The sequence below is a fragment of the Excalfactoria chinensis genome, chromosome 10 (assembly GCF_039878825.1).
Source record: "Excalfactoria chinensis isolate bCotChi1 chromosome 10, bCotChi1.hap2, whole genome shotgun sequence".
Taxonomy (NCBI): domain Eukaryota; kingdom Metazoa; phylum Chordata; class Aves; order Galliformes; family Phasianidae; genus Excalfactoria; species Excalfactoria chinensis.
In genome coordinates this window covers 17,631,312-17,656,812 of record NC_092834.1, presented here as the reverse complement: position 1 = coordinate 17,656,812, position 25,501 = coordinate 17,631,312, and the positions used below count along the sequence as shown (strand labels likewise).

General features: G+C 42.5%; 1 protein-coding gene across 8 annotated transcripts in view; it reads left to right on the top strand.

The window, feature by feature from the left end:
- Nucleotides 1-25,501, top strand: part of NEO1 (neogenin 1) — a 171,742-nt gene that overhangs the window by 107,409 nt on the left and 38,832 nt on the right. For 4 of the 8 annotated variants that reach the window (XM_072345274.1, XM_072345273.1, XM_072345277.1 and 1 more), the window contains exons 8-10: nt 18,396-18,555; nt 23,925-24,079; nt 24,393-24,541. In XM_072345274.1, the coding sequence (XP_072201375.1) occupies nt 18,396-18,555; nt 23,925-24,079; nt 24,393-24,541 (464 nt within the window). Of the gene's footprint in view, nt 1-18,335; nt 18,556-23,924; nt 24,080-24,392; nt 24,542-25,501 lie in introns of all 8 variants that reach the window. The other 4 variants (XM_072345271.1, XM_072345270.1, XM_072345275.1 and 1 more) reach the window with 1 other exon arrangement.

The following is a 25,501-nucleotide window of genomic DNA, read 5'->3' as shown; positions in this document are numbered from 1 at the left end:
CAAAGTTTCTACTTTCGCCCAGTTCCCAGTGGTGGTTTACAAATGGTTGTTACTGTTGTTATTTTAGTTCCTGTGGTCTCACTCTTCTTCCTTTCCCTCCCCCTGTTGTATGCCCAATGGTTTCTCCTTCCTGTTCTACTCTGGCAACCCGTCCTGTTATACTGAAGGACTGTGCCTTATAATGCTGTCCTTTTTCTTTTGCATGCTGCCAAAGGATTATGGATGCAGTGTTGATGGAGTCTCGTATTGGGTGTAAAAGTGCACCCAAGAAGTCAAATTATTCTGTTACATGGCCTGCAGTGTTTTTAACAATGCACTCCCAGTGTAACGCTGATGCATATTAGTTGTTGCTCTCCAACAGTAGAGATGATCACATGGTGCATCACTGAAAGTACATTTATTTTTTTTGCTATTGAATGGTGACATAACAAGTCATGTAATTAGACATGAATATGCTGTGTCTTATTCAGTCCTGATGTATGAAAAGTGGTACGATATACTCAGTCAAAGAAAAAATGGATATCTGAAATCTTATTTTAGCACCTTGTCACAATATATGAACGGTGAAGGTGGAAAGATAACTCAGGGAAAGGGAGTGAAAGCAGGATATATACTTCAGTTCTTTCACAACATCTAACTTGGTATGAAAATAAAACCCTCTAAGTTGAACAGAAAAGAACAGAATACTTTGATCATTATTTCAGAAAACTATTTTTCTTAAAGTCCACACCTGATGATGAGAATTAGCTGCCTTGGCAATTTGAAAAGTAATTTCAGTGAAGAAATGTTGATTATGTGTTCACTGAAGTTATCCTTCCCAGTTAGCAGGCTGTTCCCTTCCCTTTCTCTTCTATTTTCTCCTTCCTAAATGGAACTGGGAAACATCTGGACTATCTGCATGCAGGTAGCAGCTCTTTGAGTTGCCATGTCAAGTTGTTCTTTAATAAAGTAAATTTATATTAGAAAATAGAAGCATTACAGTGTTTGTCCGACAGCCAGGCCACATGAATTCTTTATGCTGAAGAAATGGACTATTTGTGGGCATCTATAAATGGAGTGTGGCATTGATTATGATATAATTGCCTGTGAGGAAGACGACATTTGGCTGCCGTAGGGGATGAATGTGAGCAGTTAGAAAGGAAAAGGCACTCAGGCTCTGAGGGAGATGGTCTGAAAAAGGTTAAATAGAATTAAACCAATGAAAGTGTTCTCCATTTGCACTTTGCATATTGGATCAGGTCTTAATTGTCTTTTCTGTGCGCTGACTTGTTTTGTCCTGGACCCTTCATTTAGAAATCGACTCGTGTTGGTTTGTGCTGCCTGGAGTGCTGCTGTTGCCTGCTGGAAGGGCTGCTGAGTGTCTGGAAGTAGAATATCACATTATATTGCCTTCAGTCTTAGGTGGTTGCATCATTTTTAAATACAGTAGGCATAAAATACATAATGTGCTTATCTGCTGCAACAGAAGGCTTTCAGTATTTAAACACTGGCTTCAGAGGAAGCACTATTTTAATTCCTCACCTTGCCTCAAACATAGTGACACAGAACTGTGTGCTTGCAGGCTTGCACACAGTTGTTGGTCAGGCACAGGTTTCTTTTGGGTTGGTCTGTTTTGTATTTGCGTGGAATTCTGAAAAGCTTGCAATGTATGTAGAAGGGACTCGTGGAAAATAGTAACAGAACTGACTGGCAACAGACAACGAGGGCCATCTGAAGGCTCACTGGAGTGACTGCTTTACTTTCAAATTCCGTAATTATGCCAATAAGTTTAGAAGAGAACTACCAAAAGAAAGGGAATTTCTACCTGATTTCCATTTTGAAACTAATGATTATTGTCTGGTGGGTCACCCTCTGACCTCATCAGTTTTCCAGTCTATGGATGCTAATATGCTCGCTGAATCATAACGAAGCTATTTCCTGTTGTCCTTTTTACAGCATTATTTTGTGTGAACCTGTGGCTGTGAGAAGCTCAGTAATGGATACATTTGGGTTTTGGTTGCGGAGGTTAAATGCTAGTGACAAGGCTGAAAAATTCAGGCAGGACCTGTAGCCCGGCCTTTTCCAGTGGATCTGGCGTTGCTGAGAGTTGCCGTTTGGGAGTGGAAAAAAGAACAGGTGGCAATAAGTAAAAGGAGGTGCCTCTGGGGAGGAGGCAGATGGTTCCCTGTCACCCCCATGTGATAGGCGTTTGACAAGTACTCAGGCACCAAAAAAAGGAGTGATTATTGAGCGCCGTATAAAGAAAAACCACTGACTGTAAACAAATATGGCATGTTATTTAGAGAAGAGTTTCAAAACATGAGCTGAGATGCAATTCATCGCCTTCAAAATTCCAAAGTAAGCATAGTACGCTGAGTGCATTTGTACTTGTGTACTGCAGAAGTTGGTGTCTGCCATTCTGTGCCATCTCTGGGAGCTGGATGGATCTGAGGTCTTGAAGTGAGTGAGTTGAATGGTGCCGATATCCAGTTGTCTGCCACATCATGGTTTTTTATATTGGAACTTTCCATCTCTTTAAACTTCAGATTCTCTTGAAAAACAGGCCATTGCCAAGAAAAGATGTTCTGCTTGTGAATTAATATTACTAGCATGGGAAACATGGAGGAGGAATTGGAGGAGTCTGCATGGAGATGAAGAGCTGTGAGGCCTTTGAGATTGCAGAGATGCATTGGGATAGTGTCACAGGATGGAGGGTGAGGAAGCAAGCATGATACTTGTGCATGTGTGCTGACATGAACACTTGCAGCCTTGTTTTGGAGAGGATGGTGAGCCAGTCAAGAGTTTATGTGTAAGGATCAGAGCATGGAAGGGCAACGTTTTCACACATCCTAAAAAGCTAATATCAATAGTGACCAAATAATCAAGGGAAAGTGATAGATGAAGCCTTCTTTACACAGCTGCAGAAAGTCTCATGATTGCAGCCCATGGGGTTTATGGAGTTGTCCTTTATCATGTGGTATGTGCTGGAATGGCAGCCTGGTGGTGTGGCAGGACATGCAGGGGGGTTGTGGGGCATGTTGGACAATTTCTTGATGCAAATGTATCTGTGTGCGACTGGATGAGCGGTAGTGATGATGTGCTGAACCTGCTGTTATGACAGGGGTCAGAGCAGACACGGTAGTAGCCATCATGAGGTGCTTGAATTTTGGCATGTAGGAGAAGTGGGCAAAACAAGTAGCAGAATTACAGCCTGGGACTTGAGGACAGGACATTCTGACAGGAAATTTATGTGGCCAGGAGACCAATAAGGGATGAAGAAGGAGCTTCAAACAGAGCAGAAACAACAACAAAAAGGAAGGACATAGAAGTTGGAAGCTAACACAGAAAACTGAGGGACATTGCCTGGATGTGTGCAGGGTTGGAACTAAGACATCATCTGGAGGTGGACCCATTTGAGGAAACTTTTGGGACAAATACCTCTGGATGCTGAGGAGATGAAGGAGATGCTGATGACTGGGAAAATCCATCATGGATTACCAAGGGCAAATTGCTCCTGTTCTGACAACCCTCTAAAGTGAAAAGGTTGAATACGTGGTCAAGAGAAGAGGAGTGGATATATCCTATGCACAAGCTCCCATAGTATTTCTGCAGCTAACTGGGAAATCTGGCCTGGGGGGGTGGGCGGTGGGATGTGTTGGACTGCCTGCCCCACTAGGCTCTCAGTATCATAACCAGTGGTGTGAGGGCATTTTTGGTCTTAATACTGGGACAGTATTCATCAGCAGTGGTGGGATGATGGGCAGAGAACAGCCTCAGGCAGTTTGCAGGTTGTGTACCCAACTGGGAGGAGCAGAGAGAGGGACCCCACAAGCTGCAAAAGTGGCTGCCAGGAGCCTTGAAGGCTGTGCAACCTGCATTCCTGGAGCTGTTGTACTCAGTACCTAGACAAGACCTTGAGCAACCTCATCCAGGGTGTCTCTGGTTCAAGCAGGGATCATCTCTTGGGATCTCTCCTTGCTAATAGTATTCTATTATTCAGGAAGTGTCAGTCTGAGAGGTGTGAACAGCCCCATTTACCTTTGTTTATAGTCTTAAGTCAAATTAGGACTATTTAGTAGTATGTATTTTTCTGCTGATCTCCTTGTGAGAAATTTGAATGTGTGCTATTGGAGGCACAGTTTGACACTGAAAACCAAATTTGATGAAAGCGTTCCACCGCTTGGGTTGCACTGTGTGATATTAATTCCTCCACTGAATTACCTTCTGTGAATCTTAATTCTCAGAGAGTTTTGAAGACATCATTTATTGACTTAAAATTCATATTCTCTTTGTGTAATTGAATTCTGCGCAGGACTACTGCTGCATGAATAATTGCATTTTGTGCTGATACTTTTCTGCCAGCGTTCGGCTGTGAGCTCTCTGAAGTCTCATAGCGGTGCAAGTGAGGTTACAGCACTTCTAGTAGGGGTTGGGGCTTGCCTGACCTGCAGCATGGTGGAGAACATCAAAAACACAGTCAGCCTTTTCTGGAGTCGGCTCGTTTCAGCTGGGGTTGTGCCAGAAGTCCATTTCTATGCTGCAGGGGTGTTTTTGATGGAGGTTCCTTCAGGCTGACCCAGACTTGAATTCTCCCAGCCAGTGGATTCTACACTCCAGCAGCTCGATGCTGGCTGAGGAGAGTTCTAGTTCTAGTTGGATTGTCACCTTCTCAGTAGTCAAAACTCAGATGTAACTTCTCTGGGAAGGAGGATCCTTTATACAGATGGAGTGTGCTCACTCTTCAACCATGAAATATAAATAGCACAATTCAGAATGTTATTTGTTAAGGTTCACTGAGTTTTCCAATCTGCAAGCAATGATTCAGGTACAGGAAAACAGGTGACAGTGAGGCAGCCTAAGCAGCTTGTGGTCTCTGCAACAAATGTTCCTCAAAAGAGGAAGCAATACATCAAGGAGGTCTACTACTTAAAATAGAAAGCTGTCAGTGCATTGCTGAAGGCACTGTGTTTTATTGCTGAGAGACAGGATTTCCATGCACTTGTTAAGGCAGAAGAGAACACAGAGAAGTAAGTCTGTTAGTGCTCCTTATGGCAGATGTTCTGATCTTGGGAGGGAACGTTTTGGATTCACAGCATCATATTTAACACTATGGGAAGTAATTTTTATTACAGCTGACCGCCGCAGTGATTGAAAGCACAGCCGTGTAGAATTGCAGGCCAGGAGTCAGCACCGCTCTCTGTGCATTTGACTGATGTCGGGAATGGGGAAAATAAGCCTGAATTTTGGAGCAGACTTCTCAAAATCTTTATCACAGAAAGTAGAGACTGGACGTGTTTTAATTTCTAACCGTGACCTCCCTTACTTTAACTCTTCAACTTGCTTTTCTGTCTTCCAGCTTGTAGCTCTTTCAGAGGATGACAATTGCTTCTTTTTTTCTTTCTCTCTGCAGCACCACGGGCTCATCTCAGCTTGTGATCTGTTATCACAGACATAATATCCCTTTTTGCTTAACTTGTCGAGTGACGAATCTTTGCTGTTTTCAGGCTGTTTCTCCACTTTGACAAAATGCTTTGAAATTCTAAACATGCCCTTCAGTGTGCTTGCAGCCCTCCCGGCATTGCATTCATATAAATATTACAAGTTTCTCTCTAAGCTATCATCTGGGCTGGTTAAAGAAGAAAAAAAAAAGCAAAACTAAGAGTATATGTATCGAATCATATGGAAGTCAGCATACATCCCGTACATCCAAGCTCAATATCGCTTCTTGTTCTGACACTGAAGCATTGAGAACTGTTCTGAGGCTGATTTTTTTTTCCAACCGGTTATGAATCCCCTTTTGTAGTAGCCTCATCTGGAACGTATTTGCTTGCTTTTGAAAATGTCCTGGGAGGCAAAGTCGAAAGCCTTATGTAAATCAAGATACATGAAATACTCCACATTTCCATGTCTGTAGGTTCCATTATTCTGTCGGAGGAGGTAAAGGCCATTTCTTTTTGATAAATGTTGGCTGAAAGAAATAGAAAAGTTGGCACCAACAGGCTTGTTTGTGCACTGACTCAAAAAAGTTGCACTTTTGGGTGTTTTTCCATATATTAGTAGTAACATAAATTTGATGGCTGCCCTTTGTCTGGTTCAAGCCCTGAGGCAGCTCTCGTGTTCAGGACCTATTTTGGGTGATGTCACAGATATCAAATGCAATCTCTCAGGCTCTTTCGCATCTAAAAAAGATCATTTTAAAAGTATTTTGTATGCAGCCACGTGCTGCGAATCAAGGGTGTTTAATATTGTTTTCAAGGTGATACTGTAAATATTTTGTCAATCTTTGTAGTTACGGAGCTGGGACTGTGGATGTACTTGGAAAACACGCAGGTGGATGAAATGTCAGAGCAAGGTGGGAAAAAAGCCATCTGAATGAAAGGGAAGGGCTCTGCTGGGTATTCTTCCTGAAACCTGTTCTACTTTTTCACTGATAAAAAACAGTGTCTCTGTGTTCTTCCTGTCTAGTACAATTTTATGTGTCTTAATGCAAGGAAAATCAGAAGGGGTCCCTGTGGCTCCGTGAGCAGCGTTCAGAAGTCTACCAGAGAAGAAATGATTTGTGGATTGAAACTGAGTGGTAAGAACTGCAAGCCCTGGTAGCCAGGAATTCTGATTTTCTGTAAAGAAGAAAAAGTACTCAAAAATTGGATTGCGGATCTCAGGGGATGTGAGCAAAGTAACGAGCCCTGACAGCTGCTCCGTGCCTTGTGCACCCACTGCTGCTAACTCAGAACCTGGGGGAGACTGGGAGAGTGCTGGGGTCTGCTATGGGGAGGGAATGCTAAAAGCAGGAGGAGAGAAACTCTACTGAGGTGGGGATCCCTAGGGACAAGGCTAGCAGGGTGATTGCTTCTCCCCTGGAGGGATCCCACGTTTGCCTGTCCTATATCAACATGTAGCTGTGTGGGTTTTCAATCAGCAGACCTTAAGGCTGTTTAATGAGAGCACCCCATTCAAACAGAGTTTGTCACGCTTTGTCAGAAATTGTGTTTGAAATTTAGAAGACAGGACAGAATGTTATGGGGTTATGGTATTTGAGCTAGATAGCTTCTCTGTGATATATGCCACTTAGCATAATTAGGCTGCTCAAGGGCAGTTATCGTGTTATAAAATCCAAGGCATTTCCTCAAACAGCGCTGCACGTGAGCTCTGTTCTTCTCTATGCACACATATCTACATACATAAAAATGTGTGCGTGCATAAATCATCATGTTTTTAAATGGAAGAAACCCTATGGTCCTGTAGATAGACACCCCAACAGCAATGAATGCAGGAGATCTGACCCCACTACTGCGTGCATAATGAAGCTCGTAAAAACGACGACAGCGCTCGTGTTAAAAGTAGGGGAACGATTTCCAAACTTGCTGTCTCAGTCCCTGTCTGAAAATATCAAAATGGCTCCGTCTGAATGATAGCTGAACAGCTTGTACGGCTCATCTTGAAAATTGTGCTGGAGGAACGTAAACAGCATCTGAAAGCTCAAACTGACTTCAGACAGTGTTTTGTAAAACCAAAGCCAAAGCCTGGGAATATTTTGCTACTGGCTGTGTACACTTTATTGCTAATTTTCTGTAAACATAGCAGTATGTTCTCCTCTTTAATGCTGGAAACCTTTTCTTCATGTTAATTTTGATTTTAATTTACATTGCTTAGCTAGTCTTCCTCCATGAAAATCACCATTATTGCTTCTTTTGGCCGCGTGTATGTTCGGTGTTGTGGAAAGAAGTTTGAATTCAGTTAGATTCCTTTCATGCTTCCATCCCCATTTAAGAAGTGACCCTTCTCAAGGTCCCCACTTAGGTGTGGCTGTTTTGGGAAGTCCAGCTGGTTGATCCCAAACTTCTCATATTTTGACTTAATAAAACAGTGACTGAAATAGTTCCCGCATTCAGTGGACTGTTCATGTTTAAAGCTGGCACGCACTTTAAATGAATTGCTCTAATTTAGCTTAAATTAGTAATAGATTAGTATTTGCCGGTGCGTGGTGAAAGCAGGAAGGCATTGCAGAGTTTATAGGATGCTTTGATTGTGCTTATTCGTTTTCATTTCTTGTTTTATGACCGTATTTACAGCTGACTTGGCAAAGAAATTTGAAACCTCATGAGGATATGCAGATCAGATGGACTGCTCCGTGACTTCTTACATTTGAGCGTGCTCAGCACAAGTAGAGGAGTTGAACTCAGTGATCCTTGTGGGTCCCTTCCAACTCTGGATGTTCTGTAACTCTATGAAATACAGGTTGTGATGGTTGCAGTTAAACTTCGAAACAGTTGGGCAGTTTATCAGCTCTTTAGTTTTATTATGAGTAAAATTAATGGTTAAAAGATACTTGCGTTCAAAGAAATTATACGTCATACTGTAAAGGGGGGCAATATATAGGAAGTATTAGGTGGAGGCAGACAGAGCTTGTAGTAGCAAAAAGCTCTGCTGTATTTTGAGGAACACTCAACAGATATTAATAGATGCTTCCTACCCTTTATCTATCCTGTATTTATTATAACCCAGAATAAGTGAAGTAGAAGGGTGCTGTATAAAGCCTGAGTGTCGCTGGTCAGGCAGTAATTGAGCTTGGACAATGATGGAAGAGGATGAGAGGGTTTAATCTCTTGTTAAATCATCTCTTCCAGGTTAGCTTGAACATACATAGAGCTTCTCAGTTCAATAGCTAAAGGCTTGTTTTTTTTGTCGCCAGAATGTCTAATAGATGCAAATACACTTCCTGTAATATCACTTACCACATCCACCGATTTCCTTTCCTGTTTATCCCCTTTCATTGTATGTAACTGTTGTTTTTATCTGCTTGGCTTCTGCCTTACCAGCTAACATACTGTCAGCAATCCATATTACCTGAAACCAGAACCATACACAGCTTGAGCAAAGGAGAGTGCATTTGATGTGCCCATCTCCAGATGGGTGGAGTGGCGATGGCTGTTTCCCTGCTATTAGATGACCTGTAGGTACTGGATGAAAACAAACGTTATCATGGTGGGAAACAACAACTGGAGACAGAGGATACTTTCTCTGTGTTGCGAGGGATGGTTGTTTTTAGGGTTTTTTGATGATTCCTGTTAACGTGGAGAAGACAATAGGAAGAATGAGCTCTAGCCTGATATCTGTTCTGACCTCTGAAGGCAGTTCCATTATTATTCACAAACAAGGCCGTGAAAATTGACAGAAGTAGCCTTAATTTGTAATTGATCCTGGCCTCATGTTTTACAGGAAAATGTCAGATTGTGTCAGTCTCACACCAGAGGGAGGGAACAAAAGCTTGGATATGGCCTTAATTGGTTGCTAATATTTCAGGGTTGCTAAATTATACAGTAATATCAGAGACGGCTGAATGCCATTTGGAGGAAAAAGGATTGGTTTTCAGTTTGGTTGCGTGTGTAATAGGATTCGTATGGTTGAATAGCTGAACCTAGGAGAAGACTTGCTTCTGACATCTCATATTTTCCCATCTTTGTTGACAGTATATCCCAAAGAGACTTACGGTTTTCATACTGTATGGGAATTAAATAAATCTAACAATTAAAGATGGCTCCCATTTTTTTAGTAATATGCATAGAAATCTGCCTAATTTCTGTACTGAAACTACCTACCAATTGTCAGTGTTCTTACTGCATTAGAAATACCTTGATGGAGCATTTCTTCGCAGTGATCATTTCCCTTCCTTTCCCTTCTCTTCCCCCACCCAAAAAAGGAGCCTGATAATTGTAAGTAGACAGTCTTCAAAAGACAAATGGATTCTGCATGGCTTTCCTTTTGACACGTTATTACAGAAGGTGCTAAAGGAAAATAATGAGAAAGAGGAAAGCCATACCTGGGCTCGCTTTTCTTAGTCATAAGTCACAGAGCTAATAGGTTCTCCTGTGTTTCAGTGGTAGATGCTTCACCTTTGGATTCAAGTCAGTGTGCTGAATTCTCAGACATCCTGATACCTCATCTAGTTGCTGTAAAAACAGCATGTCTGATGTAACCTGTGATAAGCAAGCTTATGCAGTTGTTAACAGTAGAGGAAAAATGGTACGCTATCTACAAACAGGTAGTTAGGTGTGTAGGTCTTTGAGGAAGAAACTAACAGGAGCAATTAAAAGGAGTTAACAATTAACAGGAGTTCAGTCTCGTGTGTTGAAACTTCAGCTTGCCCGAGTTGTTGCCAGAGAACTCTTGGAGCATCAGCAGGCCCACGACTGAGGGAGATGTCATTTCATGTCCAAGCATCAGGGAGTGCCATGTAGGCATCCAGGTAAACCTGTGTGTATCATCGCTACCTCTGGATCAACACATGTCAATGGGAGACAAGTACCCAGTTGCACCCAAGGCAGAGAGATGGGCACTATATCCAGAGGTAACTTGGAGGAAGGTTGTGGCCATTTGAGTGAAATACTGTGATAACGCTTGGCTTTAAAACAAAGTTATCCACAAGAAGTGTGGCAGGAGCAGTGATTCCACCTGGAGGATTAGTGACTGCAGCTCCAGGATGGATGGCTGTCTTTTAATTTGGGTTGCCACTGAGAAATGAGAGAAAGTGAGTAATGACCCTCTTATTGGAAGAAGCATCCTCAAACAGGCAGGTAGTATAGTGAGATTGTGATTTTCCTATTTTGGTACCACTCTGCTATTAAAGGAGTGACTTTCTCCTAAACCTGCTTTATTGCAATAGTTACATTCAACTATCTGTAGCGTTTACAGCATCAACAGCAACTGTGACCCCGAGTATGCAAACAGGCCAAAAGAAAACTGGAAAACACAGCCAAAAACAAAAAAGATGAGCAGTGAAGGCATGGTGGAGTGGTTCACTCAGTGCAATAGAAGGAGCAACTGGCAGAGCCCCAGCAAAACTTCTGGCCAAGGGAGCAGCCTTGCCTCACTCCTCAGACAGGCAGAAGGCTCCACGTGGTGGTGAATGAACGCTTCCCAGCATATATGTGGTGGTTTTATTAATTGCTATTCCAGAAGGAACTTCACTCAAATGCAGCACATTTGCTGCTGGAGTAAAATAATTGCTATCCTGTTAGGAGATATTAAGGTGAAATTATGGCTTGTTGTTGCAGGCTCCACTGTTCTAAAGAGACTTTAATTCTGCATAGAAGCTCAGTTGATGAGTATTTGCATTAACCTGTGCAGGGTTATTGGGTGCGTTCGGGTGCGTTTGTACTGCCTTGGGTCCTACACGTCTGTTGTGTTTAGGTTTTTTGACTCCTCGGTCTATCATTTTGCAATATGTAGTTATGGTTTGAATTCCTTTCCAATAATAAAATCTGTTTAAAGGCAGTTAGTTTTAAACTCCTTGGGGATAGATTGGGATCTGCTTGGCTTCTTTCCCTCTCTTTTTCACAGCGTGAGTCTTGTGATCTAAACGGAGGCTTTTTGTCTTTACCTCCTCCCCTGGCCCACTGCTGTCTGATGGGGACACTGGGGTGCTGCCTTCCTCTGCTGTGTTCAGTGCGTCACCGGGCCGTCCCGCCTCACTAATGGCTGCATTGTGAGACAGGAAAACATCAGGTTGTTTCCTCTGCACCAGAGCACTTCATCATGAGATGAAAAAGGGAGGAGTGCACTTCATCATCATGGATTTTATGACTTCCTTTGAAAAATGGGCTCATTGTCAGAAAATGTGTCTGCCGGTTTGTTTATGTATCCACAATTTATTCAGTGTCCATTTTACATTAGGAGATGGGACCAAATGAACTCTTAAAAATTATAGTTGCTTTCTACTAGGTAGGAATTTGCTTGTATGTCTTCTTGGTGAGCTTTTTGTGAGTAGGATGTATTGAGTGAAGAGTGAATAATAGTCCTCATTCCCAGTGGCAATGTAAATTAATCTAAGGCAACTACAACAAACTAAATAAAAAACAATCTGTCTGCTCTAGGTGGAAAATGCCAGAATAGAGAAACAAGTAGATATTTCCATTGTATTTTGTAAAGAAAATGAGTGCTTGTATTTGGGCGAGAGTGGGAGGTGACGTTTCCTTGTTCATTTCTTTCTTTTGATGGCTGCTAGACACAAAGTAGATGGAGAGAGCTGTGCTGGATCCTTGGTTGCAGCCCTCTTCTCTTTTCAGGATGATGTGGGGGCCCTCCTTGCTGTGCTCACTGTGCCGTGGGTCCTGATCCGGCTCATCCCCAGCGGGATGCTTGCAGGAAGAAGTAGGCAACTGATTCAGGATCATAAAGCAGCAGAACACGTTACAGTACTCCTGGCAATACTGCAGAACATGAGTGTTGTTGTTAATGAGACCGATGCATAAGTGCGCAGAAGAGTTGCCCAGGGTGGAGAGTTGTTGGCAACATGGACCTTTCCTTGGCCAGATGGAATGGTGAAACAAGACACGAGGGTAGTGCTGCCCTTTGAATGTGTCATGAAGGAAAACATTACTGGAAAAAAAACAAAGATTCAACTTTTTTTCTCATCTTTTTGTTACCAAGTGTCTTACACATCCAATGGCGAGCAATAGTGAAGGGTTTTCAGTTAATCACAGCAAGTAATGTATAAAACCCAGCAATATAAAATGTAAAAGCTCCATACATTGTATTTCTGGGGCATGTTGTTCTTGATATGCCACTGGTACACAGTCCTGCAGACATGTGGCAGCCCTCATAGGGTCAGTTGTACTATGCATTTCCAAATGGGTTGTGTAGTCTCAAAGTCAGTGGGCTTTCTGTCCAGCTGGCCACAGTTGGGCTTTCTTGTAAGTGTTGCCCGAATTGTTCTAATATGTTTTCTTCTTTCTTTTGGCAAATTTCCCTGTATAGTACAATCACACAGAAGGTTACTTCATGACTCACAATTTTGTATACAACTGTTGGCATAACCTTGAATTTGCTATGAACAATTAAATTCTGCTGTCTTTCCATGGCCGTGCCGTGCAGACACAAGTCTTTGTCTCACAGCAGTTAAGTGGAGCTGCTGGTGACTGTCATTCTGACATCCAGGAGCTGCAGAATGAGTTCACTGTATACAGCAGGAATCATTGTAATCCACCCTCAGTTCCTTTTCTGATTCTTGCCTTTTTCAGTTTCCATGAAAGCACCTCTTAGTAAAAGAATAGGAGCCCGATATATTTCTTTTAATTAGTTTTTTCAAGGGAAGGAAGTAATTCAGTCATTGTAGCTGATCCACTGAGATGAAGTGCCAGCTTCAATCATTTGTCCTGTAGGAACTTCTTTGTGCCAGTTAATACGTGTTTTCTTTGTTTATGGTAAGCAGGGGAGCATTAGGAGTAACGAGATGATGTCCCTTCTGTCCTACATGTGCCTCTTAATCCCAATCGAAGGTCAGTCCTTCTGCTGCCAGGCACTAGAAGTGATACCATGTACTGAGCTCTGACCAAGGGAAAAGGAGCACCAGATTAAGCCAATAAAAACCGGTGGAAGTGTGGAATACCTTTCTGGAATCAGTTAAATAGCAATGTATGTACAAAACATAGTTTACTTCGTAAGTGGTTTAATTGGGGTACAGCAAATCGATGTTTGAATGTACTAACACTGCGGAGTATATCCTCCTTACAGTTAGACTTTCCAGGGCATTTAGAGATCTGACTGTCTGAGGTCATGTTTTTCTTGCAGATTTTCTGGCAAAATAGTAATTTGCTATTTTTAGTTACAACATCAAGCCTCCGTTACTGAACTCAAGGCTTTATTTACACTCAGAAGCTATAAAGCTACTCTGAAGTCCTTATAAAGAGGGCTTTCTTTCCTTCTGCAGTGCTGGTACATTCACTGCTCTTCAGTGCCTTGAATTTGCGGCTCTCCCATTGCTTCGTTCTCTGTGTCCTCCAAGGGTGATGCTGCAGGAAGGTTTCAGGAAGGTTTCCTTCTGCACTGGGAGGATGCTTAGGAAATTCCCAGCTATCCTTGCTCCTTACCAGGAGGAAGATGCCTGTTGCTCTCATTTGGCAGCCACGGAAGCTGTGGCTTTGTACGCACTAGGCCAAGAGTAGCCTAACTGTGGCCACACATCTGATTTTCAAGTGTTTGTGCACCTTGATTTCATAAATACTTGTGCATTCTTCATTTGTAGGGTTGCCATCTCGTTGTGTATGAGGTAGCTGAGGATGGGGCCGTGCAGGTGGCAGCAGCAAAGCTGAAGGCAGATACCACAGCTGGCTCTTTTGTGTAGTGTATCCAGTGATATAATTGGGATGTTATTGCCCAGATCTGCAGGAAGCCACGAAGGTGCCAATAATGTGCCACTGGGGGGAATGAGGAGGGAAAGGGAAATCTGAACCGGAGGGGCTGGACAACATGGAAAATATTTGTGATAATTAGCTAACCAATAGAGCATTTCAATTGCTGCCTTTCAAGGTGTGGTACGTTTGACAGTTGTTTTTAAAAGATCGCATCAGTATCCTGAAGTGGGTATGATCGAACAGCACCGCAGGCACGTGCTGGAGCTCTTTGTTATCTCACTGCTGTGCTTTACGCTGCATGAGGAAGAGCTGCTGCCACAGAGGTGTGTGGGACCGATGCACAAAGGCACCAGGCTACATGATGGTGTCCCTTAGGACCCACAGTGCTGCAGGCAGCAGAGGAACACAGCGGCCAGTTAGGGAAATCCGCATTTCTCCTAATCAGAAAATCCAAAAAGTGCTCATTTCTCTGCTTCCTTTTCTTGTGTTTCAGTATTTGTTTGCATTGTATTTGTTTAGGAGTTTGGACATTGCTTTGTTTCCCAGGTTACTGCGTAAGCATTACAAAGTACATTACAAAGTGGACAATTGACTGAAATATTTTGCTTTAACTTCTTTTTAGCTTTTAAATTTGTTAGATGCAGACAGACGAATCAAAACAGCTTCCCTTTTCTACTGGTCCAGGATTGAAGTTGCATTGTGGCACTTTCAGTGTCTCCTCATAGCAACGTGCAGTTCTTCAAGCTCAGCCCTCCATCTCAGCCCAGCTGCTCTGCAGCCAGAGTTTAAGGACAGCACTTCATTATGTGTCAGCTGTTTTGCCGAAGGATTTTGTTCAAATGCTGCTGAAGGCAATGAGCTGCTTCTCTGTGGGATGCTGCATCAAGCAAAGGTTTGGTCCTGTGCCCCTAGAGAAACACGAGCTCAGAATTAGCAGCAGTGGTTGAAGAGATGAATCTGTTGTATATGTATGTCTGGCAGGCAGCATTTTTCATTTGTTTTCCCTGTTTTTAGAGTGTCACTTGCTGAATATGCATATTTTACATTTAAAAAAGAGATTAATGTGAAACTGTGGAGGCATAGCCCTGGAAAGAGTCTTCTAGTGTGGGGCTGCTTTTGAAAATTGGTGAAATATTAGAAAGAGAAGACTTGTTTGCGTGTGACTTGTTACACCATGCTTAAAAGCTTGAAGTAATAAAGCTGCTCCCTTATTGGCATTAAAGCTAATTTCAGTATAATTACTCATTAACACAGCTCTGCACTGCTGAGCAGTCTGTTCACATGGCTGTGTACAAATCAGTTTGCAATGGTGCTCAGGGTGCTTTGAGGAAGAATGGGGAGAGAAGGAAATGAGGGAACCCATCCCACAGCTGCGCTGCTCTCGTGTGCTGTTCACTGTGGCTTTCTGTGGGTGAATTGAATTGTCTCTTCACAGCTTACCTTGCTCACAGGATTTAGACATCCTGCGTGCTTTCCTTTGGTTCATGGTTTGTTTTTCAGATGCCACCGATCTTTTGTTGTACGTGAGTGATCTACCTGTAATGCTGTCAGAAGTGTTCCTAGGCTTGAATCTTGCACAAGGAGAAAACTGAGGTTCTGTGAACCTGGAAGTGCTGACAGCTCTGCCTCACTCCTCGGTTTGATGCCTGCAGGGCCTCTGGGCATGCAGGTCCCTTATGGATCTTCTTCATTAGATAGAGGCCAATGCAGGATTATGGGAGGTGTGTTTTAGAACTTAGATCATATAGAATGACCTGGGTTGAAAAGGACCACAGTGCTCATCTTGTTTCAACCCCCCTGCCGTGTGCAGGGTCGCCAACCACCAGACCAGGCTGCCAAGAGCCACATCCGGCCTGGCCTTGAATGCCTGCAGGGATGGGACATCCATCCAACCAACTTCAGCCTTTTGTCTCAATGTAATTATTTTTAAAATATTTGTGTTGTGCTTTAACCAACTACAGTGATGGTAGAGATGTCACCATTACCTGCAGAGATAGGTAGGATGCATCCTTTGGGTCAGGAGTGCACGATTTGATGCAGATCACCTGTTAGGACCAAGATGTGTGGGGGAAACCAAAATGCTAATGTAAGGTAATGAAAGGTGTGTGGTTTCCCACATTCTGCGTGTGAAGAGGCATCCCAGCTCTGCTTGCAGAGCTGCTGTTCTGAAGAGTAGCACATCTAATGCATCTCTTTAGGGTTTTATATGGTCATACAGTAGGAATTAATTTCTGCCAGTCTTCTAGTGTTAAAGCAACAACTGAAATGGTGGCTATAAAAACTTACTTTCTATAGCAAGTGCTTCTTGTGATGCATATGGCTGAAATATTTTTATTTTCTGTATTTTAAAAGGGAGGCATTTCATATGCTAAATAGTTTTACTAAGTGTGGGAAGCGTAAATCAGAGTTCAGGGAATGGCTGAGAGGATGCTGCATTTGTCTGATGCAGTTGTGCAACACTGATATGTATTTGTAGCAGCTTCTTTCAAACTGTTTCGTGCTTTTAAATAATGCAAGTAGTTAATAAAGGTGCACTCCTGTAGGAAATCTTATTACAGGGACAAAAAGTAGTTTAGGTTTAGCAGTGAACATGAAGTAATGGTGTCGTCCTTTGGTTGGAAGTAGGGCGTTGGATAATGCTTAAGTTGTGGTCTGTTGCTGTTTTGGTGTTGTACGGTGCTTAATGAGATATCCTTCTGCACTTACCTGTCTGTGAGGTGTATTTTCAATTCAAGACATGTATGTTCCTGCCTTGCAGAGTCCTTGAAAGATGCAGGTACTGAAGTGAAAAGTTCTGAGTTTGGTATCAAAGCAAGAAGAAAGGCGTAACATTGTGCTCATCGGATAAAAAGCAACTGTTCTATTCTTCCACTGTTGTCAGTGGTTGCTGGCAATAGAAATGCAAAAACGAGCTCTGCAAATTCAAGGCCTCACACTGTGTGTTTCCTATAGTTCATTTCTCTGTCTCTTTGCTGCTTGTGACAGGCGTCCATGCATTGCAGTAGCTCTTCAGGTGGAGGAGCTGAAGCCCTCCCGGAAAGCTGTGCTCGTTCTGAACTCCTTTCTTAGGAAGATCGGAGCCATTTTAGTTAGTTTCCATCATTAGCAAGTGAATAAATGTATTTGGCAGCAGAGATTGTGGTGTGGAAAATGTCAGTGAGTGGCTTAAGCCTGGTAAATAATTAAGAATCCAGGAAAATTCAAGGTATCGTGAACTTTAGGTTTCTGTTGCCATTCGTGTTTCCTGTAATACCCTGTGGTAATTGGGGTCCAGCTGCTCAGAATATTACTGTTAGATTTACCGGATGGATTGCTTTAATAGGATTTGGAGAACAGCTATTTGTACGTTACAACTTTTGCTCTTAACTTGTCAACCTTTTAATGCAATAATCCTGGAGATTTAGGCTAGCTTTAAAGCAGTAACGTAGGAAAACGTGCATGACTTAGCACAAAAAAGTTCATAAAGCCTCCACGTAATGTGAACCGAGTTGTTTGTGCCTGTTAGCATCTTTCTAAATGGCCGTGCTAAACGTGAGAGCTGTGATGGAAAGACAGCCGTGATCCTGGGGGAGGTTGGGTACACGGCTCTATGTCCACTGCTGTGCCACGGCTGTCACCACGTCCTGTGCAGTGGTGGGAGCCAAGCAGTCGGAAGCAGTTATGTGAGCTGACTGCTGCCTTTAATTGCACAGCCTGGAGTTTGTACCCCTCCAAGGGGTTTGGTGTGTTCCTTCTGCCTTTATTGTTCCTAATGATTGAGAATAGTACAAATTGCTTCTGCATGTTAATGAAAAAAAAAAGTAGAAAATGGGGTCTGGATGTGTTCTTGACTAAATGACACTGGTTGCTTTAATATTTGAAAATGCTTGGTATTACATCTGGTTTACAAAGGCATGAAAATATTGTGTGCTGCCAGTATGTCCTCTTACGAGGCCATATTTTATCCTCAGCCTTCACCCTTCCCTCTCCCTTGCCACTTCCATTACAATGGAGATTTGGTCTGCCTGCTCGACAGTGACGTGTCCTTTAATACTTCCCATTAGTTTCCAGTAGTTACCTTTGCCTGCATGTCAGCCTTCAGTTTAATGGCCTTTTTTGTGTGTGTTCATTTTGTTTTGTTTCCCATCGTGGTTTTGTTTATTTCTTTTGTTTTTTCCCTGTTTTCTTTTTTTAAACCGTGGTGATGTTTGCCCTTCATATTCCCCAATGTTTGCACATGACAAGATGTTGCCATCCCAACATTACCTCCCACTTCACTGACCAGTGCCACTAATGACCATCTAGCACCAGCTACAACGGGACCACTGCCTACAGCCCCTCGGGACGTCGTGGCCACCCTCGTCTCCACTCGCTTCATCAGGCTGACGTGGCGGACGCCGGTGTCAGACCCACAGGGAGACAACCTCACCTATTCAATCTTCTACACCAAGGAGGGTATCAACAGGTAAAGACATGCTCTTACAAGTCATGTATGTGCCTACTTTCAATTGGCTGCTAGCACTTGCTACCTGCTTTCAGCAAACTGTTAAGCCAAGACCAAGGGTAGACTGTAGCACCTCTTTAGCATCACTGACAGTGCCAGCTTCTGCTTTAAAACCTTCAAATGTAGTCTGATTGTGGAGTCAAGAGGCTGTCAGTTAGATGATTCCCATCTAGGAGTCCCTGTGAAAGGTTTAGGCCAGTCTGCCCTTTCTCTTACTGATGGGTTCAGATCTTGATGGGCTCAGAATGGTTTCAAATTGTGATAAGACTCAAGGAGTTGGAGCTAACAATCATTTTAAGTGGTGCTTAATTAAATACAAATTAGCTTGATTATCAGATTTATTAGTCAAAAGGAAATTATCTGCTTACTGACTACAGGGTGAGGCTCAAAGATAGCAAAGTCATGTGGAAAGAATACAAAACGTGTTCCCATTCGGAGCATTTTTTTTCTCAGCTATTTTTTTAATTCCATGGATAGTTCTCTTGTCGAGGCAATTAGCAACATTTTCAGTGCCTCACAAATGTTGGTTTTCTGCTGCTTCCTGATGTTGGTAATATTCATTCCTACTGGAGACAGGAAAAGTGGCAGCGGCCGACATTTCTGGTTTTGACTGTTCTCCCCACTGGGCTGTTAAGAAAGTAATTTGCTGGAATTTGCATCCTGCCCCTCCGTGCACTGGGTCTTGAGTTTGGAAAAGACAAAGTATATCACTGACTACTACTATATGCAGACTACAGAAACCTAGGGAGTATCCCAGTTGTTTCAGAAGCAGTGTGCAGAACAAAGGCTTCCCACTGCTTGTGGTGAGTAAACCAGGGAATGACAGGACAGGCTGCAGGAACTGCCGCTGCCAGCAGTAGCAAAACAGCCCTCTGGGGTTCAGGTAATGTGCCCCACAGAAAGTTTGCTCAGCAAATGCTAAAGCTAGTGCTTATATGTAAGCAGGTGGCTCATTGACTGCAATGAAAGCTTTGTTTGCTCAAGTGCCCTTCTGGGTCAGGGTTCAAAGCAGGCTCAGGAAGCCATTCATTGGCATGTATTCATTATTTCCTAGCTGCTTATTGTATGTTTGGTGCTGTGCTAGTGTCGCACATTTCACATATTAGCACAAAAGTACTGTGGAGTTATGACATGAGACTTGTGTTTAGACAATAAGAATGATAAAATTAAAAATAATAATGCTCGAGAATGAGAAACTTGTACTACTTGGTCTCCTTCTGGGCTACACCTGGCATGGGTGCTGTTTGCCTCATCGACATCAGATTAGATGTGACCTGATGGTGCTGACAGCTTGCCGATGTCAGTTCATTAGGGCATGTATTTGGGAGCTATTAAGCTGAATTAAGCAAATAATTTAGCTTGATATGGTGCATATGAGAAGAGCTCAGCTAAACTTGAGCTGAGTGCTTCCTTCTAGCTGAGAGGTTAGAAATAATTCCATTGAATTTTAGGGCACATTTAAAGTTCTGGCTCAGAGTAACTCAAGTGTTAATTGTATTTGAAGTGGTATTAACCCCTCTTGAAGCGCAGAGAATGGACCACTGAGGTTTTTGGCTTGCTGGTTCTGTCAGCTTCTGTACCTCAGCTCCTGAGACAGAAGAGTGAGGAAAATCCTCTGTAGTTGTGTTCGCTCCCAGCCCTGAACTGGGCTTTGTGCATTCAGTAAATTACTGATACTTTGCACTCAGAGTTGTAAAGAAATCCCTATTTTTACCTATTTTCCAATAGTAGCTTCTTAGCAATTTTTTGTGTGCCTGTGTGTGGGGGCAGTGCTGTTTGCTGTACAGCTGGGTTTACATTTTCACATATTGCTTTAAGGATTGTCACAAAACCAACAGAAACCAACTGCATGGAGATTATAATTTTAAAAGCATGTGGAATTTTTAGTTGGAATTTAAAGGCAGAGGTAGGTATTAAAACAATTGGAAAATCCAGACATAGTGGTTTAATCTTTCACAAATGCTCTGTTTTCTTCCTACCTGGTAAGTTTTGCTGAGTTGTTTGGGCCCTGTGTAAATACTGCTTTGTTACTGACTCAAAAAATAGGTGAGAATGTCCCACATAAGTAGGCCCTGCAAAACCGGAATGTTTTCATGCCAAATCTGGATGTACAACCTGCTGAAACTCTGCTTAAATGATTGCGAGGTGGTCCTTGAATTATACACGATCGTACATCTCTGCTGTAGTTCTAAGTGCATATATCCTGTTTGCTAAAAGTCCTGCGTTTGTGCCTACATGTACCACTTTCATTACCAGATCCCATTAATAACCTGTTACCTCTTCTTCGCTTGAGTTTGAGCAGTGATCAAACACTGGGTCATTGGATTGACTTCCCTTTTACACTGGGCTTTTAAAACATTTAATTAGAACATAGGATGTGGAACAGCTTAGTTAGATATTCTGACATCTCTTATTCATCTCTGAGGGGCTGTAGAGTCAGCTTGGCACCATGAAGCACAGCAGTCCCTGGTACCTGGTGGCTCCGGGAGAGACCGGGCCTCGGCCTCTGCTGAGCCACATCCCTCTTGGTTTTTGCCCACTCAGTGAAATGAGAGATGCACGACAGCTCAAGAAGGGGTTATTTAGCTTTGCGTTTTGGACTTCCTTGGAGGGCTGCAGAATATTCCCACCCAGAACGTGGGTTTTCCCATGTAATCCATAGGGTCCTCCTGTGCCACATCAGCTTTCCTCCACCAGTGCCTTCAGGAACCATCCTTAGGCCATAGCACTGAGATATTTCCCATTTTCAACTCAGCATCTGCTTGCAAAGAAAATCTGGACTTCAAGTTGAGCGCTGCAAAAGAGTATTAGCAGTAGGAAAAGAGGAACTGCAGCAGAAATGCCAGTTCTTCTGGTTATTGCTTTTGAAGTGATTCAGGCTGGTCAGGCCATTTTTGATGTCTGTTGAGGAGGAGTGAGAGTATACAAGATGGTAACTCTGGTTTGGCTTTGCAAGCTACAGATAGAGCTTGCTTGTGTGCAGTTGTGCTGCTCACCTCTGTCCTTCCCCAAAGGTTCTGTAAGCATAACTTCAGGCTTTACTTTTCCAGTTGAACTCTTGTTTCTGGATGTGAGCTGTAGCTTTTTTCCCCTAAGTGCGTGACAGCTACTGTAAACCTTAATTCTAGTTTACAAAGCTCTTTAATTGAGGATTAAACAGGCATGAGTTAGAACAGCCATAAGGTTCTGTCTGGTAATATAGATATTCCTATAGACCATCTGTTTTGTTACCTGTTCTGCCAACCAAAATGCATCAGAGCTCATAAAAGGTGCTCAAGGCTTCCTAGGAAAGGGCATAAAGGAGAGATTCATGAAGCACTTAATTAGATTAATCTCACCATATTTTTAACTGTTGTGAGGGAAGGCACGGTCCCTACTTATTACTGAAAATTGCAATACTTTGGCATGTCTATTTATTTTTTGATAAATGTTGTGTTTCCATTAAAAATAATTTGGGTGGTTTTTTGGTTTTTGTTTTTGTTTGTAATTTTAAATAATAACCTTGGATTGCTGACATTTTTCTGATAAAATCAGTGAGTGCATTTACACTGGAGGCAGAAAATGTAATGTATTTTGCATGTCAATGGGAGATGAATGCTGTTCCACAGCTGTGAATCAGTTAGCACTTATTCTGGGGTTTTCAAATGCCTTCATTATATCTGAGGCACGTCTTAAAGGAAACTATCCATTTGAAAACGCATTTTCAAGCAAACATTTTGCTCCAGCTGTAACTGGAAAAGTTAGCAAGGGAAAATATTTATCTTTTTCCCTGCCCCCCTCCCTCCCTTTCATTTTGTAGTGGGAATTATATTTCTTTAGTGTGTCTTTGGCTTCTCTGCCAGCTTCTTACTTGCAAAAATACCCTATAATGTTAAAAGAAATCTTTTGCAGACCATTTTAATTCTAATGTAGTGATGCTGCTCATTCAAAGATGGCAATTAAAGAAATCTGAAATAAATTAGGCTGTTTATGCAACGCGATTTTAGCTCAACTTTCATGAAGGAGAATATTCTAGAAAATGTGTTTGGACAGCTTTTTAGTTACAGTTAGAATATTGTTTCCTTCTGTATAGATGCAGTATAATAGTGCAGAAATGAGCAGTGTTTTCCAAGTGTTTTAAACCCAGTTGTGTTAAATCAACCTTAGTAGTTGATTTAAAAAGAAATAAATTAAAACTGGGGAATAGGGCATTGTATTTCCGTGCTGTAATCTAAACCATAATGGCTGGAAGGTAAGAAAGGGGAGACTGTGGAATAATTTTGCCCAGACTTCTGCATTAAAAATGATTTAATAGCAGTTAATCGTTGGGACGAGAATCGTCTGCCCTCTGCTGTAGAGCTAACCGAAGTCTGTCAGACAAAAGGGGAATGTTTGTATTCAAACCATTCACGTTATCCTTTTATTTCCCCACGGTGAAGTTCTTCATTTCTTTCTTTCCTTTTTCTTTTTCTTGTTGTTTCCCCCCCCCCACAACACTGCTGTTATTTCCATTTTGCAGTAGTAGATAGCTTTGTTCCAAGCCAGAACAATCCATAGACGGCCCTACCCAGCAATAGCTGTGAGAAGGTTCACGTGACAGCAGCAAGGTGGTGGAAATAAAGGTTGTAGTTAGTTGATAATTAATCTTCTTCTCAGGTCTGGGCTTGCTACAGAGCAGTGGGGTTTCCTGAAGTTGCTCTCAGCCATCCCCACTCGTGCCGGGGCCGTGGGCAGGTGTTGCCTTGTGTTGACTCCACGACTTGGGTGGTAATAGCAGCAGTGCCCAGCTGTGTGCAGGGCTGGATGTGAGTCAGGGCCTCGGGATGTTTTTAAAGAATCTAAATATTAGGGAGGAACTAAGTAAAGTTTGGAGGGAAAAGAAAATCGTAAAGCAGCCTCTTGAGAAAATACACCAAAAGGAACCCCACAATGTTAACAGAAATGCCTTAAATCTCCTCAGAGTCTGTGTACGATTCTTAAATATTTTTTCTTGTGGCTTCAGAACAGTAGGATCGACTGTCACGATGAGTAATGGCATGCTGTTAGCAGAATAACAATGAAACTGCTTCGAATTTGGTGATGCTGAGCATAAATTACTCTTTTACTTCAGCGAGTATTTTCTCTAAAGACAAGTTACAAAACTGGAAGCTGTTTGTCACCAGCAATTTTGGCACATTACCGGTTTTGTGTAGTCAGCATGGTGTAAATAACGTCATTAATGCATCAGATGCATTCAGACAGGATACATGTCAGCTTTGTTCCCAGTAGCACCCAATCCCTTTATATATCTGCTCAAAACCCTCTCACTAACCAACGGCCGCTTCCGTGCCTGATCTTTTTGTTTCCCAAAGGGAACGTGTTGAAAACACCAGTCGTCCTGGAGAGACACAAGTGATGATCCAAAACCTGATGCCAGAAACAGTTTATGTCTTCAGAGTTGTGGCTCAGAATAAGCACGGCCACGGAGAGAGCTCAGCACCACTGAAGGTGGCCACGCAGCCCGAGGGTAAGCTGCAAATACACCGAGCCCTCTCTGCTTTGGGATCTACTTCTTTCCTTTCGCGGCCTTTCCCTGAATAAGGTGATACTCTTAAAAGTTGCACTTGCAGACCTGACTTTAAAACTGATGTTCTGGGCTGCCTTGTTGCTATGCTTTATGCTCACTCGTAACTCGTAAGTCATGCCTTGTTAACTTCTCTAAATTTTGTCATAGAAGAACGCTTTCAGTTGTCATTACTTGTAAAGTTGATGCTGAAATATTTAGCTGCTGAAATGCAATGGCTGGGCTTGGTGATGACAGTTTCCTGCTTCTATTGCAGTTCAGCTGCCTGGTCCAGCACCCAATATCCGAGCATATGCCAGCTCCCCCACCTCTGTCACCGTCACGTGGGAAACACCACTGTCTGGCAATGGGGAGATCCAGAACTACAAGCTCTACTACATGGAGAAGGGGCAGGACAGCGAGCAGGTACGGAGTGGGGCTCTTCTGTGTGATATACAGTGCCAGCATTCTTTCCTTTATTGTGCTTTTACTTTACCTTTCTAGAAACACCTTGCCAAGAGTTTATTTTTCTGACAAGCTGAAGCCTTTAGCCCAGAATGCAGAAACATTTAAAATTAAATATCCAGTCTGTTAAAAAACTGCTTTGTCATTCAGCATGAATGCTTTTGCAGTATTTGCATAAGAATTGAAGCAGTTTTTAGGTGATGGCTTACTTACATATTCAGCATCAAGTGGCATTTGGGGACGTCCATCATATCATGAGGAATAAAGTGAAGAATCAAATAATAAATACCTGCAGCATCACTTTTATAGGCTGGCTGCTTTTATTTTAGTAAAGTAGGATAACTGCTGATTTTAGTCTGTTCCTGAATCTAAATTATTCTCACTTCTTGAGTGCATTGATCCAGTGACTGGTATTTTGATACTGGTGAGTGTCTAATTAATTACACTTTGTTAGGATTCTGCTGGGAGAATCCAGCATGCTCGGTTCAAGTGCAAGGTGCTACCTAAGAAATAATCACAGCTTTGGGAGAGCTAAACCCAGTCATTTAATTTCCCACATGATAGCTTGTAAATGTGTCTCCAGCCTCAAATAACCCCCCCCCTTAGTTTGTTAGCATTTAAAATAAGCTTTTATTTACATCAGATTTTAAGTATAAATGTGTATTCTTCAGATAAAACTCTCTTATTCTGCTTCCCGCTGTTAAAAATGCAGCAGTCATTTCTATTAGTAGGCAAGTTCACCGCATCCCTTGTCATTTGCAGAACCTGTGCCTATGTTGTGATTTAAACCAAATATGTCAGACTTCCTCTTGCAAGCACCCTGCTGCCATCTGTGCAAGCCCTGGCTGCACGTGGCTGTGGGTTACATCTGCTGTTCTGCAGAGTGCTGTCCTCCCTGCTTCTGACTTTGAGTATTACTGT